This window comes from Anoplolepis gracilipes, chromosome 3, assembly GCF_047496725.1.
Source record: "Anoplolepis gracilipes chromosome 3, ASM4749672v1, whole genome shotgun sequence".
In the NCBI taxonomy this organism is placed as follows: Eukaryota; Metazoa; Arthropoda; class Insecta; order Hymenoptera; family Formicidae; genus Anoplolepis; species Anoplolepis gracilipes.
The window spans coordinates 522,846-546,392 of NC_132972.1; the positions used below are offsets into that span (position 1 = coordinate 522,846).

A 23,547-nucleotide genomic window follows, 5' to 3' on the forward strand; every position below is an offset into this window, starting at 1 on the left:
ATTAATTACATATTATGTAAATCCATTTTTGTTTGCTGAAATTCAGATAATTTTTTTTTCATAGATTATATTAAAAATTAACTTTTTTTTATCTACGTTTAAAATATTCAAAATTAGTTGTTTTCTTCAAAAGTTATACATTTTATTTCCACACATTTTTAAATCATAAACTTTACTGACAACAACAGCGTTATGGAATTAGTTATAAAATAGAAATTTATAAAAATCGATTATTATTATTTGCATATTTTATTCAGAAACTTTAACATATTTTATTGAGAAATTCCAACAATTTTGTATAGAATACCCAAGATATACATATACAACATAATTCGAGAATTGAACACACAATGTAATAATTTTTCTAATAAAATAAATTATAAATTTTGGCATCTGATTTCTTCTTGCAATAATTATAGATTACAATTATAGTTGAAATGTTAACAGTAACAATATAATCAAATGTAATTTCTATTACCACATACATCAAAATAAATAAATTACTCGTGTAGAAAATCATATATGAATTATAAAATAAATTTGCAACATACGCCGACTATTTTGATTTTTATTCGTGCACAAGCAACCGTATAATTTAATCTAAATGTGTCCTATATTCATTCAAAAGCATGTTATAAAAGCATTTATTGATCAATGAGTTTCTGATAAATTTTACAGATTTGTGGTCATCAATCGTGAATACTGTCAAATGAAAAATTGATCTCGAGATATATATATATATATATATTACAAGTATAAATTACACATTAGTTTGTGTCAATAGCAATGAAAGGTCAGAAAAAAATGTAAAATTTTCAAGAAAGTCAGTAATGGCAAAAATTTTTCTTGGACACGAAAGACAATAGACGCACACTTAATTATCCACGCGCGAATCGGCTCGTGGTTTTGATCAGATTTTAATCCTGACTAATCCATTTCGTGCTCCAATGCTCGCGATTGCGCGTGCCAACCCGCTGTTTCGGACTGCGGTTCCGCAATTGTAATTAGCGTTTTCGTTACGCCACCCATTCCTGGCGATTTCCCACGAGCGTACGTAGAAAACAAATTAGCCAGTGATCACGAAAGATGGCGACCATTGCAGATTGTATAATTAATACATAACCGGCAAAAAACGTCATATTTTGTCGCGACGTGACCAATGTAAAATATTTGATCGTTCAATGTAATAATATGTCAATTCGCACACGTATACAAATATGTTCCTGATATACGAATAAATTAACTTCGCGGCCCTGTATATTTTATTTCCTCTTAATCATGATAATCGGGAATATTACGATTGTAATTCATTAATAATCATAATTTATAATAACATCAACACTGAAAATGATATAACTGATGTTATAATATAACATTAATAATAATATTATATTATAACATTACATTTTATGATTCTCCGACAATGCAATTTTAAAATTTCCTACGGTTTGCTATTGTATAAATTTCCAATTTATACAATTAGCAATAGCAATTAGATATCACTTTATACCATTTGTGTTGTTGCTTTACAGTGATATTATATTGCGTGTTATCAGCTGTTGTAATATTGATACAAGCAAAAATCAACGGTTGCATTTTGTATTGCATATTTTCGAATAAATTTTCGATTAGTGACACTATTCAGCTTTCGTTGCGTAGGTATGTACAATTTCTTCGCAATTATCTTGATTTATTACGAAACATTGTAGATATTTTTTCAAATATCTGTTGAAGTTGCATTCAGGGTTGTTACATGTTGGGAAAAAATCTAAAGAAAAATTGTAGCAAACTGAATGTAGAATAAATGAATAAAAGTACCAAAGTGAATTTAAAACGCAATATTTCAATATTATATTAATCATTCTTAAACAGATCTTTTGAAAGATATTTTATATTAACTAGAACGTCATTTACAACTAATTTATTATTTATTTTTAATATTTATATATTAATTTTTCACATTTCCTCTTTTTTTTGCGTAAAAAAAAAATTATTTTATAATTGCAAACTTTGATTAATAAAATTCTGAGAATAAATTTATTGAATACAAAAAATTAACTTTTGGATTTTACTTGTATACTACGATATTGTGACTGATCAAGTATAAATTTCGCTTATTCTTGAATATATATTATATCATTTTTGTCTATATTTTTTACCACTTCCGAAATGTGGAGTCAATCCACTATACATATATTCCTACATATAACATATGTATAAATATATATATATATATATATATATATATATATATATATATATATATATATTTATTTTGTTTTAAATTACATTATAAATTTACTTAACTTGTTTATATTATTTGCTTTACTTATTGTTAGCAAGCATTGTGTAGATATTAATTTATGTTTTCTAACTTAAAGATAGAAAATCAACACAATTTCCATTGCTGATATTTGTTATATCTATCAGTTTTATTAAACACCCTGCGGGTTTTTCAGAGATAATCTTTCAAAGAAATATTATAATTGTGTTACTACAAGAGGGTAAGATTCTTAATATAACAGCTAGAACAAATTTCCTTGTGATGAAATTGTTGCCGATTATATGGGGAACGCTTTTATAAAACACATATTGAAATACAATTCATCAACCATTGGCACGATAACGAGAAAAAGTAGCAGTCGAGAAATAAAGGCGCACATATCGATCGCGCATCAATTACGACAAAAGTTCGAATTATACGCGTGATCGTTCGTAAAATTGCGCGGAAAAGAAAAACCCAAGCAGCTAATCCGCGCACAAAGAATGTTCAATTTTGTAATCGGATGTTGGAATAAAATCAACGACCAGTTTATATAACCCCGTGGATATATATGGATTAAAAACACACCTACCAGCATGCTCTCGCGGTGGCGACCATCGTAAATATTTGGCGATAGCGCACAAACCGAAGAACTATTAGTCTCAATTTGCAACCATGTGCTAAGTGGCGATGGAAAAAGTTATGCTTGAAATTTCACATAAACCTCCGCTAGTGGATAACTGTGGAGATTTGTAAAAGCCCGTGCAATTCTGTTCCTATAGGTGCGATCAGGTGCGAAACACCCTCAGTGAAATAAAAGTATAGCAAAAACGATTCGCGCGAAAGGACCGACATTGTTTCGGATGCTGAAATTTTGCAGAAAAAAAAAGAAAAAAAAAATATTACATGCGTGCTGACGAGAACCGTTTCTGAAACGCCAATGAAAACGCGTATCCATCGGAACAGGAAGACAGTCTGACTCACGTAAATATTTCTGTCGGTTTCAATACCGCGAAATGCATCACGAATTCATAGTGTCAGAAAGCTCTATAGCGCGCGTTACACAAGAATAGTTTCTGGTTATTATATCTGGCCGTTATTTAGAGATTTTCGCGTGGATTTGAGAAATTCCAGCAATCTATGTGTTGATCCTATTTGATACCGTGCAGTACTCTTTCGCTTGTAGCTTATGCCAACGTTGTTCGGGAAATAGCATTTTCACAGAATATAAAGGTATATAGTCAGAGTAATCGTTATACATACCTGACATACTTTACAGCCATATAATTTAACAATTCGCTACGCTTGGTCCTCAATTTTTTTAATCACAGACCGAAAAAACAAAGAGAATACATGCTAGCAAGTTTGCTCGTAAAATCCCGAATAATTCTAGCGTAAAGGGAGATACAACGGTGCTGTAAAAAGAATATCGAAACGTTCCCGTTTCTACGTACAAAGAAAGAAAAGTTGGAAGGTTTATTGTCCGCCCTTGGCTGATTTCTCGTCCTTTTATCTCTTCTGCACCCTAACCACCCCGCCACCTTTTTTTATTCTCGCAACGTCGTTTCGCCAATGTGCACGACACGCGAGACTACTGCTCATATTTAATTCATGATGGGCCGTTATTCATAACATTTCTCGACTTAATTCGCTCCCTTAGTCGAAAAGTACAAGTTTAGGGCGTGGCGGAACAATTTCGCCCGTTCCAACTTTGGTTAAAATCTATTAAATCATCTCACTCTTGACTTATCTGTCGCCAATTATATTTTTTACATTAATAAACAATTTTTATTCAATATCAATTCTATATTTAAATATGGAAAAATAGTATATCCTTAATAAATATAATTTCTCTTGCTTTTTATTTTTTTTTTTTTTAATTCTTTTATTTTGCTTTGAAAACAACATATTGGCAATTTACATGTTTTAACATGTGTGAAGAATAAGTACATGAATGTGAATGTATGTTTTCATTCCGATAACTGAACGTTTCAATGCAAATTTATGCGATTTTGTTCCCAAGTTTCGTTGAAATAAAAACATATGGACAAGTGTTATTCAGTGAATAATAAAATCAGATTTATATGTCAGCAAATGAAACGAGTCTGTGTAAATAAATTCCTGGAAGAAGCGATTTTCGAAAAGCCCACCTCTCGACAACGATGCTTTCAGACAGACTCGAGCTTGGTCGGAGAGATGAATGTATCAAACCATATAGAATTTCTATACGTTGATCGAAAAGAGAGAGAGAGCAACATTTTATATAAAGGGCACGTTAATGGCAAAGTAGAATGTTAGACAGAAATGAATGTATTCAATAAAGAAATTCGATAAAAAGAGAATGTCTCGATACATTTTCAATATAACGTGAGAAAAATGAGTATACATTTGCAAATACATATATCTGTAGAAACATACGATGATACATAATAATAATAATACTATCCAATTTGTATGCGCATTGTAGATAAACAGATTACAGAAATCAAATAAATTTTTAATTATTATTTGTCAATCATTATTATTATTGTTTATTATTTATTATTACAATTATTTATTATTTATATAGTAAATTAATATAACAAATTTGTTATAAACTATTTTATCGATCAAAATTCAAAGATATAATTGTTAAGAGCAGAATACGATATTTTCACTCTTTAAGTATGACAGTTCTAAGAGGTAACATAGCAACCAGAAATATGAATTCTCTTTACTTTTTCATTATTCAGCGAGCGTACAATTTGAAGCGAGAGATATTTGCTTTTTCACGAAGGCAAACGTCGAAACTTTTCATATAAGCAGTCGATTCGCCGTCGTAACCCAATTTTGTTAATACGATGTCAGCATCGATACAACTGCAAATATTATTTGTCGTCTCATCGTATGTCATCGACAAATAGATAAATATTTCATAAAGAAGAGATTAAAGAGATATCTATTTTAAAAAATATTTCTACTTGTAATTTAAATAATGTCATTTAATGCAACTATTTCTCTCAAGATCTTTCGTATTATTTCTTTGTAATGTGCAATTTTGCAAACTACTTTTATCGTCAAAAAAAAATATGCAAATAATATCTTGAACCAGATCAAAAACCAGACATGTATTACACTTGAATGTATATTATGTCGTACACTGACAGTATATGCATGTGTGCTATTATCAAAATTATAGTAGTAAGTAGTATGTAGTTAAATATGACGCAGAAAGAAACAAATTATAATCAGAGGATTATTGATAGTAATAGCATACATATATAACTACTGTTTATACAATTAGTCTAACAAACCATTTGTTTAGCTATATTTATAAAATTATTACGATTATTATATGGACGTTCTAATTATATAAAGAAATCAATTTGCTCTTCAGAAATGATTCTTTCTATTTTAACCTACTGACGATCGATAAAATCCTCGAATATAATTGAATTTTTGACATCGCGAGTAACATTTTTATATTATAAAAATATCGATTTTTAATAACTCAATATACATTGCATGAAACTTTGCATATGTTATTTGAATTGCATATATTATTTTTATGAATTTGTTAAATTCCTTTACAATTTTATCGTTGTTTTATCGACAGGCGATAGCATAGAAGACTTATAAAAAGGACACGTATGTATGTATGCCCTGGGAACAAAATACAGTTGTATGGTATGAAAAAAATCTGGCATTCGTTATTCGAAACACGTTTGTGAGCAAACAAATAACGTCACCATCAGACGATGCTGGTGCATCGTATTTTATGGTCGCGACAAGAACGTTGAGGCTGCAAACGCTCGGAAGTGGAGCAAAAGGTACACAGGGCCCGTAGTAACAAAGTTTTCAAAGACAACATCAGGTCTGATATTTAACGAGTTCATTCCACTCGGCTGCCGCGACAAAAACTGCAAACGAAGATCTCTATCTGCCTGCATCGTCCGGATCTTGCTCGCTTGTCGCCATTCATCGCCGCCGCAATCTCCTCGGCCGCGAACGCGCGTACTCTCCAACATTTTGGATAACATAAAAGGAGTTTCGTCGCGTATTACTCCAAAGAACGTTGACTCTAACTAGTGCAAAAGCAGAATATTGAATCGCTATTTATACTTTGAAATTATTCAGAAATTGCGATTCCAATTAATGCAAACTTTCGATCATGCTTTACGAATGTATTTGATGTATTGAGCTATTGATTAAGATTGAGAAATAATAATATAGTTACTAATTACTATAATAATAGATTTGTGATTGTTTTATTATTTAAATATGAGAAATTATATCTATAGGTGTTTTTGTTGAAAATATTTAGGATAAAATAGAAACTGTGTCGCGGAAACTGAAAAAAATCGATACTTACAACAAATAGAAATATAATATTTTTTTCTAGATATTACCTCAGCTTCTGGCGACTGCACTATCAAGGATGTCCGTGGTGGTTTTTCAGGCGGTATTTTCTTCAGTGTTCCGGTGAAAGAGCTGGCAGGTACACTAGCATTCGTCGCTAAAGCACCCTCATGATTCTCGATCTGGCACTGAAGTCGATGAAACTGAGAGAACGAAGTACGCGACGCGTCGGCGCGATCGAATTGCGGGAGGCACGGTAATGGCATTTGCGACATGTTTGGTATCTGAATGGAATTCGGATCGGAAACGTCGAGTTGTACGCGGGATGTCAGTTTCTCACACACGGACGATTGGCAGGCTTGGAGGGTGGCGCTTTGCGGATACGCAGTAGTCAGAAGTGTCTGATGAAGACTGTGTACCGGTTGATGAGTCGAGCAAGATTTATCCGAAGATTGTTCCTGATGATTTGGAAGAGGGCTTGCTTGAATATGATGTGTGTCGCTTGTCAATGGAAGTTGCGCCAAATCGCCAGATATCTTGTGAGTTTTATCATTTAATTGACCTTGATTTTGCAAATTTTGCAATCGAGCTTGAAGATCACTCTGCTGGTGCTGAAACTGCGCCACTTTATCTAGAATCTGATTCTGATTCTGAAGGCATTGCAGCTTGGCTTGGAGGTCACTTTGCTGACGTTCGAATTGGCTTAATTTTTCAGAAATTAAGTCGAGACTCTGTTGATTCTGCAGCTGTTGCTGAGCCTGAAGAGAATCTGTTTTTTCGCTCTGATTCTCTAGCGTATTCTGCAAGTTCTCCGTCTGGCTTTTACTGTGAGTGAGCAAATTAGAGGATGTGTTATGACTTTTACGATGACTATGAATTATATGATCAACTTGATCAATCGGTTTGCCGGCGATTGATTCACCAAAATCTGTCACTACAGTCAATACGGTTTTAGTATCTAGTTTTGCCTCACTGAGAGCTGGATATTGATGACAAAGATTCGGACTGGCTCTTTGCGATGAAGCAGCACTTGCTATCGATCCTAAATTCACTACAGAGCCTGTAACAGGTTGCTCGTCAAAATCTTTTTTCGAAAGTTCCATATGCTTCGTTAAATCGGCACTAACGTGTCTCAGATGTCGACGTTGCTCCATTATAGTACTCTGACTAATATTAGGAATAGGTTGAAAGGCTGATTGAGACATTCTCGAGTCTTTTCGATCATCCAGTGGATGAATCGATCTAATATCTCTTCTCTCCTCCGAGGGATTACGAGAACGAGGGCTTGTCGTAAATATCGGGCCTTGTATGCTTCTTTCGTGTTCTTGCCGCTGACGTTGTTCCGCCCAGATCGCCAGCTCCTGTCTAGTCTTCTCGAAATTTTGGCTAACAAAAGAAGGACTTTTCTGTCCGGCGCGATCAACAGCCATTTCACGAATCGGCACAAACGGCATAGGCGACCTCCTTACATCTTCTATTCTTTTACCTTCTAGATTCATGGGTGATCTTCGATGTTCTTCGAAATAATCGGATCGTCTGTTTTCTGAAGAAAGGGCATTTCTCTGATTCGGACTCACGTTACCCCATTCGGGCTTCCTATCGGCCCCTATACTTTTTCTGTTTTCTTGTCTCGTATCAAACGTCATCGGCGATACACGCAAACCCGCATCCAGTCTTCTTTGCTCAGTGGGAAACATTTGATTAGTCTCGACTCTCTTCGCATCTGCTGCAGTCGTAGCTTTCCTTCCCGAAATAATCTCCTGATTACCGTCGCCAGGAAACGTAAAGGTTATCGTATCATTGCGTCTTTGGAAGCTGGTAGTTACATCAACCGATATAGATTTTCTATGCTCCGATCTAGACACGTATAAGCCGCATTCCGTGGCCACTGTATCGACCAACTTCTCTCTGCCCGACTGATCATTGTTTGTATCTACGTACAGCCCATCTTGTCTCGTTCTGGGATTTTGATTAATTGTAGTTAGATATCTTCTGTCCGATCCATCCGGACCAATCGGCGCGCCCGTCATAATTATGGCCCCATCACTACGATGAATTGAATCCTGTTGAGCAGTTGGCGTCGATTCATACTTTGCTTTTTGTAACGCTGGCACATCGACGCTCGCGGACTTTCTATGTCCAGGATCATGAGTAGTGATCTTGGAATTGCCACGAGGCGGCACCATTGGCTTCGGTCCACGGCAAGGCCGCTCCGTCGTCTGAATAGCGATTCCATGCGTTACATTCTGAGCGATCGGCTGAATAATTGGTTGTGTTTGATACTGGCCGATCTCTTGCGAGAATCTCTGCGGATTTGGCGACGACTGTTGACCAGAATATTGTTGAGCAGGATAAATAGAGCCGGTATGTGGATTGTACGGCACGGCGTTCATCACTGTCTGCGGATATTGACTGTAAGAATATTGCGGCTGTGTACCAAATTGAGCGTAACTCGGTGGTTGTGGTACGATTACACCCGAGTAATATGGTGGCTGCGGACTGGCGGACTGCGAAGGTATCTGTGAACCATGTTGAACCGTTACGTATTGACCTTGCCCAGTAAACATGGGATTGGTCGTACCGCTCTGACTATAAAGAGTCGGATCACGATAAGTAACATCTCTCGTTACATAACCAGCTCTTTCGGAATATTGCGTTTGAGGATAGATCTGCGATCTTACCTCAAATTGTCCCCGTATCTGTGGATATTGATTTTGATCATAATCAGAAGCGAACTGCGGATACGCTTGCACCGGTACCGTCTGAGTGCTGGTCTGAGACACGTGCTGAGTTCTGTCCGCGTTACTTTTCTCTTGGCCGTATTGCGGAGGTGGCAACTGACCGGTTGAAGGGTGTTTATCCTCTGGTAATCCTACGGATTGTCTTCTTCCCGACGGATATTGTGCTATTGGATGAGCAAGTTGTTGCTGCTGCTGTTGTGACTGCTGATCTTGTATTTCTCCTAGAACTATCGTATTCTGCGTTTTTTCTTGAGTAAATTTCTCGTAATCCATCGTTCGATTTTCAAAACCGTTAGAAAGATCTTGTTTCTGTGTAGTATCGGCGAACGGTTCAGCGCGACCGTTCTGGCACGTTGTCTGTTGATTGTCGGTCGTTTGTCCAGCCTGACTTTGTCCTTGAACGTCGTTCAATCCACCCGACCCTGACTGTGACATATTGGTGGCCCCCACCGACGGTCGTCCGCCGATGTAGCCTAAAATTCGCCCTAATCCGCACACTGTGACGATTTAGTAAGCAACACTGCCAAAAAGATTTAAACTAGCTATCTTGAATATTGTCGCTGCAGATTCTACCCCTTCTTGTTCGTGTCAGATCAACTTGAGGTATATAAACATTAATTTTGTATATTTGGTCAATGTTTTCGATGTTCTTAGAAATTTTTTTTCACACAGATTTTGACTTTTCTTCCTTTTCTTTTTTTTTTCAATTATTAATTAAAGAATTGTTTAATTGCTGATCATTTGTCTCAAAAGAAGGAAAAAATTGATATTAAGTTATTCTTTAAGAATTATATTTTTGTTTATTTTGCTTCGTAAAGTAATAATTATTGACTATGTCAACAGTATTCGTTCAGCACGTCGTTACTTGATAAATAGAACAATAGAAAACAATCAATAAGATTCGGCGATGAAATTTTAGCGTAATGTTTCTTACAGATATCGATTTGTTCACTAACAGTTTTCATGAAACGAGATTATAGCGATGAAGTGTTTCTTATTTTTCCACACTCTTTTGTAAACACTTGATGCTTTGAGCGATGTCATTACATACGAGAATTATCCTCTTTTTCTTCAATCTCACTTTGTCCGTTATAAAAGTATTTTTCAGAATGACAGTCCGAAAAAAATCATTCTTTCAATAGCAACATTCTTTATTCTTCCTCAGTTTAGGACATCGTATATGTATGCTTTTGTCTATATATTTGTTGAATATATATATTTATATATATATATATATATTTTTTTTTTTTTCTTTAATATTATTATAAACGTAGACTTTTGATTATCTCGACATTGATTGAGAACACTGTAGCTATATATAAATGTTCCCAGACATTGTATTTGACGATAATTTCACTTTGATTTTTTATCCATATTCTCTGTACATCTTTTGATTGAGTTGTCTTTTGAACTTTTTAGAAACAAACTTTTGCTTTCGATGGTAACGACTTCGATCACGGTTAGTCGTTAACTTTTGAAGACGAAAATAGCCCGATCTTATCAACTTCACGAGAGCATCGTTTCGTTAATGTGTACGCTGTCTTTGATAATAAAGTTTGCATGTCTTTCCATTTTCTGTATATTTTTGCGCGAACTTTGCATCCGATTCAACTCATCTGAAAAAACACAATTTTTAAATACACCGAATGTCTTTCGATGCATCGTGGATTTTTGCCACAATCAAAATAAAATTGTTTGTTTGTTTGAAAATATATTATGTTTTGCTAAATATGTTCACGTACAAAGGAGAGTAATTCTTGTCCATATTCTCATAATATTAATTATTAATAAAAGATTTTCTGATTAATAATTAATTTTCTTTATATAAAAGTTTTTTATAATAATCATAAATTTATTAATAATAATTTGTTAATAAAATATATTATTATCTAATTGCTTAACAAAATACATAAACTTATTTATTTATATACAAGTTTCTTATATACTTATAAAAAAATAATTTTATTTTATAATTTTAATTTATAAAATTTCACTATCTTTCGTTAAGTTATCGACGATGTTATCGAAGATATTTCATTTAAAATCTAAACATTTAAAATTTAAATATTCAACGATAATACGAAAAAAATAATTGCGCGATAGAGAAAGAAAATTGAGAGAAAGATATTCTACAATTTATTTTACTTTCGAAAAAAAAAGACAAAAATTGTTTTTTCGATTTCCCAAGTGTCTCATAATTATCATATATTTTGTACGAACAGAGCCATCTTTCGCTGCCAGAAAGTTAATTCTCAGGAAATAGCGGCGATGAAAAGTTCTCATCAGTTTGCACGTTCAGCTAACCGATGAAATATTAGTAACAGTAAAGTACTGAAAATTCTCCTCCTCTCATCAGTTCATGTAGAATAATCAAGTACATTGTTTCTACTTGTGTTTTATATTTAACTCCCGGATTGCTTTCTAAAAGTAAAATAAATGATGGAAATAACTCTTTCGTTCATATCTTGCATTTCTGTGCTTTGATATTTAATTCGAGTATTTCTCTATTCTATTTAATTGAGTAAAGAGAAATTTCAACAATGCAGTGCATTATATATATTATATAACTTTGCTTCTACTTTAAAATTATGTATATTATCAATTATATATATGTATACAGTTTTTCTAGATTTAATACATTTTAATATGTTTTTTTATAAATATGTATGATCTTTATAAATATAATTTAACAATCTTTTGAAATTTTACACCACTCAAATAATAAATGTTTAGTACTAAATTTCTAAGATATTGTAATAATAAACCGTAAAGGATGTAATAGTATAAATAATCTAATATACACAAAACGATAAATATGATGGCTAAGACCATTATTCACTTATGATCGCTTTCATGCGATAAAATTTCCCTTTACTGTTATTCTGATTAAAAATTACATATTTAAAATTTCATTTGTAGTACGCTTGTGCTTTACACATTTTTTTTGTATTGTACATACATGTGTATCAGCAACGATAAATATTGTTAGTTTATATTTAAAAACAAACACAGAGCACGTTTATAAAAGAGAGAATAAATACGTAGTAAGAAGTGGCATATTTTACAATTTGTTCTACGTATGTATATTATGTGAAATTATTGTCACTATTTCTTTCTGTCATATAATATATGTCTGTTACACTCTACAGCTTTTTCTTCTTCAAATGCATGACGCACGTAGTACGTGCATCAGTACATCTTCATACATTTTGTGTGCATTCACCACGCTACTAGTACATTGAAAGTCTAAGCGTTTGCAAGGTAGACGTCATAGTGCACCACATTTGTGTTCATATTCCCTCGAAATGCATTCATACGTATATGCTCATGGGTCCTTAATATTCTATGTATGGAGCTGTACGCGCATTTATACTTATTTCCAAACAAACATGAGTAGACATCTTATTTTATTAATACATATAAAGTGCTTTTATCTTGTTTAATACATATATGTAAATATAAAGGTGTCTCTTTCACTGTTTTGTAGACATGCTCACTTAAAAAAAATATCACGATCATTTATATGTTATATCAATATATTTTATATATGTGTGCATATGTGTGTATGTGTATGTGTATGTATATGTGTATGTGTTTTCAAGAATTCAAATTTTAAATCACTTTATGTAATTACAAATTTTGCATTGAGTGATTTGCGCGAGAATAATGCATGTCTAATGTCGAGTGCACGCGCTATATGACGTCAAACTGCTTGGAGAAGTTCATTTTCGCGAATTATTCGCCAGCGATAGCAATCATAGATCTATTCTCCGCGACTATGAACCGAATTACAGCATCAAATTCGTATTGTCAGCGAAAGCAATTCTCGTAAAGCATGTTATTTCGCATAAAGCATGTATATGTATATATATATATATATATATATATATATATATATATATATATATATATATATATATATATATACACATATATACTAAGCTAGTACTAGTAAGACTGTACAGTTTATTGATGATGGCAGTTCACGTACTGATTTATGCAAACTCAGACGATAATGTATTTTCTCTATTGCAATTATAATATATATTATAATATTTTGATATAAAATTACGTAGAAAATTCTTCATAAAACAATTTTCTATGTAATTTTATAAACTAATAAAATATTAATTTAATTTATACGTAACTCGAAAATATAAAATAATTAATTAATTAAACCGACAAAATTAACTAAACAAATTAAATTTATTATATTCGCGAGATCTTATAATTAAAAGCGAATGCAATTCTGTATATTATGAAATTTTCAAGTTGAAAACTTTTCACGTGCTTGTTACGCATGAATATTTTTGATATACTTTTTTGTATATTTTTTTCGTTTAAACATAATTTGTGAATAATTCAAATATCATACTCTGTCTACTCAAAAATTTCCGTGATTCTCCGCGCATGATAAAAGTTCAAAAATATGTACAAGCGAATTGCAATGAAAATCTTTTATCTCGGAGAAATGGTTGACGCTGCATATATCACATTTATATTGGATTCAGATCAACAACCAAGATTAATGGAGAAACTTTAAAACTAACTTTATATTCAAATTAAATTGCCAAATCGGGTCGACGATAAGTGCACTCGAGGAACACAAACGATCAGCAAATTCGTGAAAAATCTGGTTTAGAAACTATACCTAACAGAATTTCTCAATTCGATTCAAAGATGCAAGGACTCAAATTCAAAAATACAAAGATATTCAAGATATAAGTAATTACATGTATTGCACTAATATAAATATATAACACATATATGTATAATTTCGCCAATAGAAATTAGATATTAATTTCTTCAAAGATATATGTATGTTACAAATTTATTAGAGCTAAATAATTTTTTTATTATTTTTAATTTTATTTAATTTTAATTTTATGTTTATTTTCATCTAATATTATGGATAAAAAACATATGTATAATCAATTGACTCACATTTATATGTTTTTCAATCTATTCTCTAAATTTGAACAAGTTTTCTAACTTTACTAAAATAAAGAGCACCATAATCTGTTGAAAAATTACACATTTAAAAATATATTCAATTTTTAAAGGAAATAACGAATGGAAACTAGGTAAATATGGAATATCGTCAAAACAGATGCAGCTCGCGCTCGACCTCGCGCTCTTAATAATATTTTCAATCGTTGACGAATCTTCTCTTGTGAAGATTTTTCCGTTTATCTGTATTTGATTCATTTCAAGTTTATATCAATCTAGTCTGACCTAAATATAAAAATTCCCATTCTAATATAAAATATCGTCCGCGATCACGGATTTTTTTCACAGGCTTAATTTTGCCCAAGTTAATTGAATTTTTGAAGTAATTCGATCGACGAACGACCAAATTTTACCAATTATCGTATCAAGCGCTGGGGAGTTAATTTGAGATACGGTCTAAAAATCGCTTATACAGTCGCAGCGGTTTAGCTACGGCGATGTTAATTTCCGTGCGAGAACTGCATAAAAAAAAAAAAAAAAATAAAAATATCGAAGATAGAACCTCACGTCGCGCATGTATTCGACATCCGTGAGCGAGCCAAAACCTCCCTCCATCTTCCAACTACGAACTACATCCTCGACCTGGTCGCGAAAAGAGGTATTGAGGGAGCGGGCGGATAGGTAATATCCGTGCATCATCCCGCGCAAACGTGTGCAAGACACGCTCCGATGCGAAACGCCGGGCACGATGGGTCGTCGAATAATCTAGAGTGGAATGAAAATTTCCGAGGTTTCCCGAGACCTCCGACAACCTGAAATGCGGGGATTACGGATAGTAATGATGACGCCGTTCCTGAAGTTGTACGAAGGTTCACGTTCCATAGTATAAACTTTGTATTAAAAACTTTCAAAGTATACACATATATATATCTTTCTCTTTCTATTATAATATTATAATATATTCGTTAAATTTTTATCCTTACATGTATCATATTATATCTTATAAATTTATATTTCTCTGTTGTGTAATTATTAACTAATTTAAATAAATATTGAAATATATTGTATATTTTATATAAATAAATAACGAATATATTGTATATTCTATATAAATAAATACTGTAAAAAAAATATATATATATGTATAATATCTATAATAAGACGATTTAAGCGGGATATAGAAACATCTATTTTGAAATGCCATACTTTCCGCCGTTCTTCGGCGCGTACTTTTTTTCTTCTTTCGAATAACCTTTTAGTTAACTCAAGATTTTCTAATTTCCATATTTATCAAAGGCGTCGAAAGTTTTCTACGCTAACTTGGTTTCAAACTCGGAAACTCGCTCCCTTTGGGCAAACGGAAGCTTCGCTGGAACTGTCTTGTTCTGCTGTCACTATGTGAAAATTAAGGAGGATGGATGGCAGCATTATTCCTCCAACTTTCTGTCACCATTTAATTATAGTCCGAACAATATATTATACATGTTACATATAAAATCAAGCTCTGATTTTATTATTAAATATATGTATATCTGAATTAACAAAAACATGTTGTCACAAAAATTCGCTCCCACTGTATTATTTACCATTATAATATTATTATTATTTTACTGTTTCATTCAATTTATATAAATTTATATAATTTATATAATAATTAACGAGGTTCTATTTACAACGTTTTTAAGAAAAAACGTTTTTAAATATTAGTTATGCAAATAATTTTTAAGCCAAATGATATAATTTATTGACACATCAGGTGAGAAAAAAGACTTATAGAAAAACTTTCGTTTATTCCGTTCATCTACAAAATCGTCTTTCGAATATATGTTTACTTTAATATTTAATAAGTAGTTTAATAAAATAGCGGGCTTTTCAGATCTACATTAATATTGTTTATGTTTCGAGTCTTTACTCCAACAATTATCTATACCATTATACAAGCGAAAAATTCGCCAAGAGTATTACCGTGAGGATGCTAAGACTTGGAAAAATTACTGTTCCGATGCTAAGCACTCCCAGAGGTCCATAATATATGAACTGAGCGCGTGGAGACTGTAAAACCCTTCGTTGCACAAAGAATGCCCTTCTTCTGCGTAAAAAGGAAAAATGGTAGTTTAGTGAAAATAATATCACTTGATATTACACCAAAGATAAAATCTTATCCTTGAGATTTAATATTGTTTTTATTAATTCTCTATTTGTGTAAAAAATGTTCAAGGGATTTCTGATAATCAAGATCATTAGATAAAAGTTAATAAAACTCGTCCTGTGATAAACGTGTAAAAGTAGAGTGCTAATTAGAACTTCAAGTACAAGTTACGTGACGCAAACGTGGCTTAAAAAAGAGAGAGTGAAAAACCGCCCGAAGGAACGCAAGCTGATTTTGTTATTCCTGCTAAATAAATAAAACAAGCTTTTCTTTTTCTCACTGTGTCAGTTATCACATCTTTAGTTTTTATGTCTTGTTTCACTTCGTCTCTCTTAACCTTTCTTTTTCTCTCTATAAAGAAATTTCAAAATGTATATGTTTCATGATTAAATGACGACCAAATTAATTTAATTTGTAAAAATTCTATATCCGCCAAAGATAATACCATTTATATAAGTTTTATTTAGTTTCTGACGGAGACCTATTATTAAAATATATGTTATGAGTGTTAACAATTTTTCAAAATTTAATTTAGCTATACATTTAATATAGTATATATTATACAATTGTTTCTTTGTATTTTATGTAAATATAATTAGAATTGGATAAAAAATAGAATGGCAATGAGGAATACGATAGAAACACTTTTGACACTCAAAAATTCCGCCTCGATTCTGGTGATGGACATGCTGTCGCTTAATATGAAACGAACAGCGATATTTCATTTCGTGACGCATGGACAGTTGATGTTTGTACTTTCCGCAACTTTTAATCAATGTCAATCGGTGATATGGACAAACTAATTCAGGAGTGATCGATCCATTATGGCAACGAATCGTAGGATATCTCACGTACAGACGGCGAAGCTATTGACGTGATATTGTCGCTATTGTAGATAATTATCAGGCAATTGTAGGATAATTTCATGGGGGATCGAATTATCTATGACTAGAAATGTCGGTTTATAAGATTAAAGGGCAGCTACATACATTTTGCATGTGACATATATCACGTTTAGATAGCCGAATCTAGAAAATACGTATTTTCTCTAATATGTATTTGCAATAATTGTAATAATAATACAAAAAAAAACACACTGCAATTCATATAATAAATTATACAATAATAGAGACTAGACAATAATTATTATTATTAATTAACAATTATTATGTTTTAATTTATGTTTATTTAATAATAAAAATATATTTTATATCAATTTTTATATTGTTGTAAAGAGATATAGAACAAAAAGAGAGAAAATCAGTTATCTAAACAAAGTTAAAAGATATAATACATCGATTATCGATTTTATCCGTACACGGTAAAAAACATTTTGTATTTTTGTTGAAATTTTTGTGTTAAATTTTTAACATACTCTTATATTAATATAACATACTGTCGTTATGTTATTTTAACTTTTCTGCATTGAGTTAATATTCACCTATTTCTAAGAGTTAAAACAACACAATTCACAAATAAATCTTACATTAATTCACATTTTTGTGTTAATTTTGTACATATTATTTGCGTTATTTATTTACCTATTTGCCTTCTGTTAAATTAACATTGAAATTAGAGTGGATAAATTGGGACTCGAGAAATGTGTTAAATTTAACACAAAATTGTTACCGTGTACAGAATTTTAATTTGAAAGAAAAACTTAATAACAAAGTACTAAACCATTGCTCTGTGTTTTTTATTATTAATTAATTATAAATAACGTAAATTTCAACCTTTAAAGTTAGAAGCAGTCAGTTTGATAACATCAAGACTCATTATCCCTTTGTGTTTTTTGCTTCTTCAAAATGCTTGCAAATGGTTAATGGTTACTCTTCGCGATGGTAAGACTAGATATAATTGCGAACAGAATGAAAACGATTTCTGGGAAAAAGAATGGTCGTAACACCGGCTTAAATCCGCCGAGCTGGTACAGAGATACGTGAGCCGTGTCTTAAGTAGAAAGACGTATATGCTGCGAGACGACCACCGAATAAAATATCACCTTTTTCTCGTCTAGCTGAATTTTTTCTCTGTCACGGAGACGTGTGCACATGTATGTACATATATGCCTATCTAATTTATCTTTCTCTGCATTTTCTTGCGGATTACACTACATAATTACACTGCAAAAAAATCGCGATGAAACAAACCGGTGTTTGTTAAGAGCATTCATCTCAGAATCGTCGAGAGATACAGTAAATTTAAATCCATGTTTGTAGTCTGGACTGATAAATATGTACTAATCCGAAATATACACAGTTTCGAAAGAATTAAGATTGCTCATATATATAGAGAGAGAGAGAGAGAGAGAGAAAAAGAAAATATAATATGATGTAAACGAGAACGTATCTAAAAATTGAATCAATCGTCGTATACTTATATCTGTTTCACTAAACCCAATAATGTTCAAATAAAATTTTCTGACATCACGAACGGATAATCGAATAAAACAATTAAATAATTTAGTACTTGATAAATGATTTCAGAATTTTAATCTCTTTGACTTTTAAATAGTATTTTAATTGAAAATTATTAATGCTAAAAAATATGTATATAATAATTATAGAATAAATGTAAAAGTGTTTCGAGTATTTATGTCAGAAAAATATTACGAAGTCATGAAACTCTATCGTTTACGTTTACGCTCGCTCGTTCATTTATTAACAGACTCGCGTGTTTTAAGAAAAATCGATATGCATACAGTTGCATTGTATTTCAAGTCGAAATACAATAAGATCTCGAATTGTATGTATCAAGACGCATTGCAGTCCCCCCAGACAGTTAACTATTATAGGACGATTTCCGCAATATTCCAGAATTACGAATTCGCTTTATTTGCACGCTCCGATTTAATCAATGTTTAAATTTGAATCCAATTGTGCTAATATCGTCGGTTTCAGGCACGCGCGCAACAACTGCATAGCAACGAGAAATTCGCACTTGCTGAAAATGGAGTCAATAAAGCAAAATTCACAAAAACGACCGCATTCACAAAGGATAATTTCGTAGTTGCGGTATCGACGGGGTAATTTTTGCCCTTTATAGATCGCACGATGACAATTTCTTCCCGTTACACAGCGGAGCATTTTATTTACATCCGCTGAACGCACACCGGAACGTTGCGGAATCCCGCAGCGAATGAATTGAACGATAAATTGCAGGTCCCCCGGCGAAATTTACGAATGGGCAGAATGAAGTCGTCGATTTTCCTTCCACAATCTCGTGTTCGAAATTTCGAAAACGGTCGTGATTAAAAAAGTACAGAACGATCCGCAAATCGAGCGACGACGCGACGCGGCGACGAACGAGGCTGTATTGTTGCAAAACTTTAATTTAAGCCACACATTTAGTCACATGTTTTATCTAGCCATCTTTTATATTCGATTTACCTGCCGGAATTACAATCTTCAAAGCCGCGTGTTTATCTTAATTTATTTTCAGCAACGAATCAGTATATCGGTATATCGATCGAGACCATCGGTCCGCCATTACTTACGCTCGCTTAATGTTTATACTTAGCATACATGAATACCATAATTGCGCCTGATCCTGTCTGCACCAGCTCGAGTGGTGCATGTTGGCAAAGAATAATGAAAACGACCCGGTGCGTGCGGTTCAACAAACGCACGCGCGGCTAGACGGTACCAGCAACTATCTACCGTAATAAAAGCTGCATAAAGACGTGGGTGGATTCTTAATATCATATACCTTCGCATAAGTTTCAACCTAATTTATTATAAATGGGGCTTACATACGCTGTTTCATTAAATAAAGTTTTACATATTTTCAAAGTATATTAATTCCATACTACGCTCGTTTACCCAGAGATAGAACTAATTTTTAAGAAAGAAATCGCTCGTTACATTTATCATTAAGTATGCACTTTTGTCATTTTTATACTATTCATAGGAATACTCTTTAAAAAGAAATTAGTGAAAGTTAAATATATAGAATCTACTATATCAAAAGAAAATATTTAGCTAGGAAAAAAGATCACTAAATTGCAAATAATTTGGACATTTATAAATATGTATTAAGTTAAACAATATTTTTGCAATTTGTGTTTTGTAAATTTTTTGAAAAATTATGTTATTCCTTATTCATAAATACATACATACACATTCTATTCTACATATATACATTACAATATCTCGATACGCAATGTACATTTGCATATAGTGAATTATCAGAATTGGTTAAAAAAATTATGATTTTAAATTTTTCTCGATATATTATAAAACATGCGTAGCAATATTTACTTAGCATTTTGTTATTGCGCTACACTTCGTTATTATTGTTGTCCTAATAATAGTATAATAAAAAATTTAGTTTTCTTTATACAGAAAAAGTACAAAGTTTTTAAAGAAATAAAAATAAAACATATCTTGAATTTATTGATTTTTATTTAGCTTTTACTCATTGAAAAAATATTTGTACTATTAAAAATCGTCTTTTTGCATTACATAACTCTGTTTGTCTTTTTAAACATTGCATTCCTACACATTCCTACATTTTCTCTCGTTAGAACTATTTCAGCTCAATGCAGTACCTACCTGACTCCAAATTCAATCTACGATTGCACTTCTTCAAGATTAGTAAACTTATTTAAGTGCAGCCTAAGTAGTTTTTCAACAGAAAATAGTCAAGACGAGAAACTCCAATATAATGTGCAAAAGTTTGACAGTATCTTGACAATCCACAGATGAACAATTATTGCGTAAAGTCTCGTCGCAGCAGATAACATTTTGATAATAAATTGATTTCGATGACGTTTCGACACAACGAAGCGATCCATGAATAAAAATCTTTCGCTTTCACAAAAACACGTGGCTCCCGAAGATAAATGAACGAGCGAGTCGAAGAAACCTTCCGCTGAAGCGTGCGAAGCGGCTAGATTCATTTTAAGAAATGTCAAGATTAGCACAGCTGGAAAATTCGCCGTACGTGGACTTTTTTTTAAAATTACGAGGAAAATTACGAACCGGAGGATAAATATCAGGAATCGTTCATGTAATTGCCGAGGCGGGATGTGAAAATAGAATTTTTCGATTAAACTCTGCATATTCGTTTTTCAGTAACAAATTATGAGTTGCAAACGCGCCGATATATATATATATATATATATATATATATATATATATATATATATTGGAGCTTTGTGAACTGTAATAATCGTTTCGACAAATTGTTCTTTGTAACAGCATTATTGTAACAGTATAATTACGTACATTATTCCAGTAATATTCAAATGCTTTTTTACTTCTTCTGCATATTTTAACAAAGGAATATATACCCGAAATACGTAATAATATTTTGTTGTAAAATAAACGCTTAATAGATATATTGACCTATGGAATGTTTATAAAAAAAACTCTCATCCAAACAATAATTTTGCTAAACAAATGTTCATATGTTATAGCCTTGTGTGTGTGCCATCAAGTAAAAGCGTGTATTTAGCAAAAAACTGCACGGTAAAAGGAGAACTAATTTTTCATGTGCCCGAATAGCGTAAATAAGAAGGGTAGTTGTAGGTCTTCTGGTCTAGCGAGTAACTATTCTTCTTTCTTTAGAATTTGGAACGTTGTATAAAAGTTTATTGAGGTATGCGTTAAATAATGTAATAACGCTTCTGGCGTATTCATCGTCACGGAAGAGTAGGCAAAAGGAAAGATTCGAGAAAGCGTACTAAAAGAAAATGTTGTTTAAAATGCATAAAGATCCCGATTCCTAAAGAGCATGATTTTCATGAAAAAATGACAAGACATTTTTATGCCGAAAACATGAAACCGCGAAAAATAAAAAGCGATATTCAACGTTGGTCAAAGCTAGTAGCAAAACTTTGGAATATTTTTAGTCGTTTTTAAGGGAAATAAAATAGTAATTTCTTTAAATCTAGCTCTGTAATTATTTTTGAAAAAAAACATATACCTGCGAATTTATAAATATTTTCAGTGAGTTTTGTTTCATTTCGTTCGGGAAAAATTATGTCAAATTCTATAAATACAATATGTATCTCAGCCTCAGGCATAACTTTTTCTTTTTTATGGAACATGAAAAAATATTAAATGTTTTTTTAATTCAGATTAAATAAACGACCGATAATAAAAATATAGATTATGTGTCTTTCTTACGATATCTTTTATGCAAATCTTTGTTTAACGATCTTCTATGAAAATAGGAACCACAGATTTATTCTCACCACACGATTTGCCGGTGTTGGTCAATGTATGGCTTTCGCCCCATCACGATGTTATCCGACGCTGAATCGTAAACACGTATCACATAGCACGGTCATAGGTGCAATGTAATTGTAACGTAGACACTGACGTAGAAACCGGATCTGCACGTTGATTCGAGCAGGACAACTTGGAAATTCTGCCCCAGGTTGCTTGTCGAAGCAACAACACGTCAAGACGTATGTTTACAAACGTCCAAATCCTACGTAAACAAAGAAACAGACGATTCTTCGCCTTTTATTCCTTTGGCGATTAAACCAAAATCGATTATATGTTTCTAATAAAATTCTTTATACAAGAACTTTAATTGCTACAGAAATGAAAGAGACAACATTTTCCGTTTTGCGTAAGCACACAAGTTATAAAATCTTTTGAGAAAACTTTATTAAGAGAATTAAATATATATAAAATATAGAGAGAAAAATAGAATAATCTGAATCATTTTCCGAATTCTCAGACTGATATGCACTTTGTATGTTCATGCTCAGGATACAATTTCGCCATTTACATGGTCTATTTACTACGTTGCAATATGTACGCCCTACACCGTTACATTAATGTACAAGGTGGCTTACCATACCGTCTTGCGCTTGCTGTCAAATACAGCGGAAAACTAGAAATTATATATTAACACAAGTTTAAGCAGATAAATTCAGTTTACACTTTAACCATCCTCTAGTGTAAAATCGATAAAATAACCATTTTTGCTAAAAAAAAAAAAAAAAAAACGAGCACATAAATAACCATTATTATTTAAAATTATTTATTTGTATCGTAGTATCTAATAAATAATGTATTCGATGTATAGATAGTTTGTGAAATTGTATGATTTAAACGACTGTATTAAATATACAATATATTCAGACTTAT

The 23,547-nt window shown here is 32.2% G+C and overlaps 2 protein-coding genes across 2 annotated transcripts in view; both read right to left on the reverse strand.

The window, feature by feature from the left end:
- The window catches only part of LOC140664135 (uncharacterized), a 287,413-nt gene extending 276,873 nt beyond the window's left edge, over window positions 1–10,540 (reverse strand). Inside the window, exon 1 of the mRNA XM_072888921.1 lies at window positions 6,652–10,540. Coding sequence (XP_072745022.1) covers window positions 6,652–9,777 — 3,126 coding nt within the window. The 5' untranslated portion in view covers window positions 9,778–10,540. The remainder of the gene's footprint in view (window positions 1–6,651) is intronic.
- A 74-nt stretch (window positions 10,541–10,614) lies between these two features.
- The window catches only part of LOC140664137 (uncharacterized), a 115,867-nt gene continuing 102,934 nt past the window's right edge, over window positions 10,615–23,547 (reverse strand). Inside the window, exon 5 of the mRNA XM_072888925.1 lies at window positions 10,615–10,958. Within this exon, the coding sequence (XP_072745026.1) occupies window positions 10,950–10,958 (9 nt within the window). The 3' untranslated portion in view covers window positions 10,615–10,949. The remainder of the gene's footprint in view (window positions 10,959–23,547) is intronic.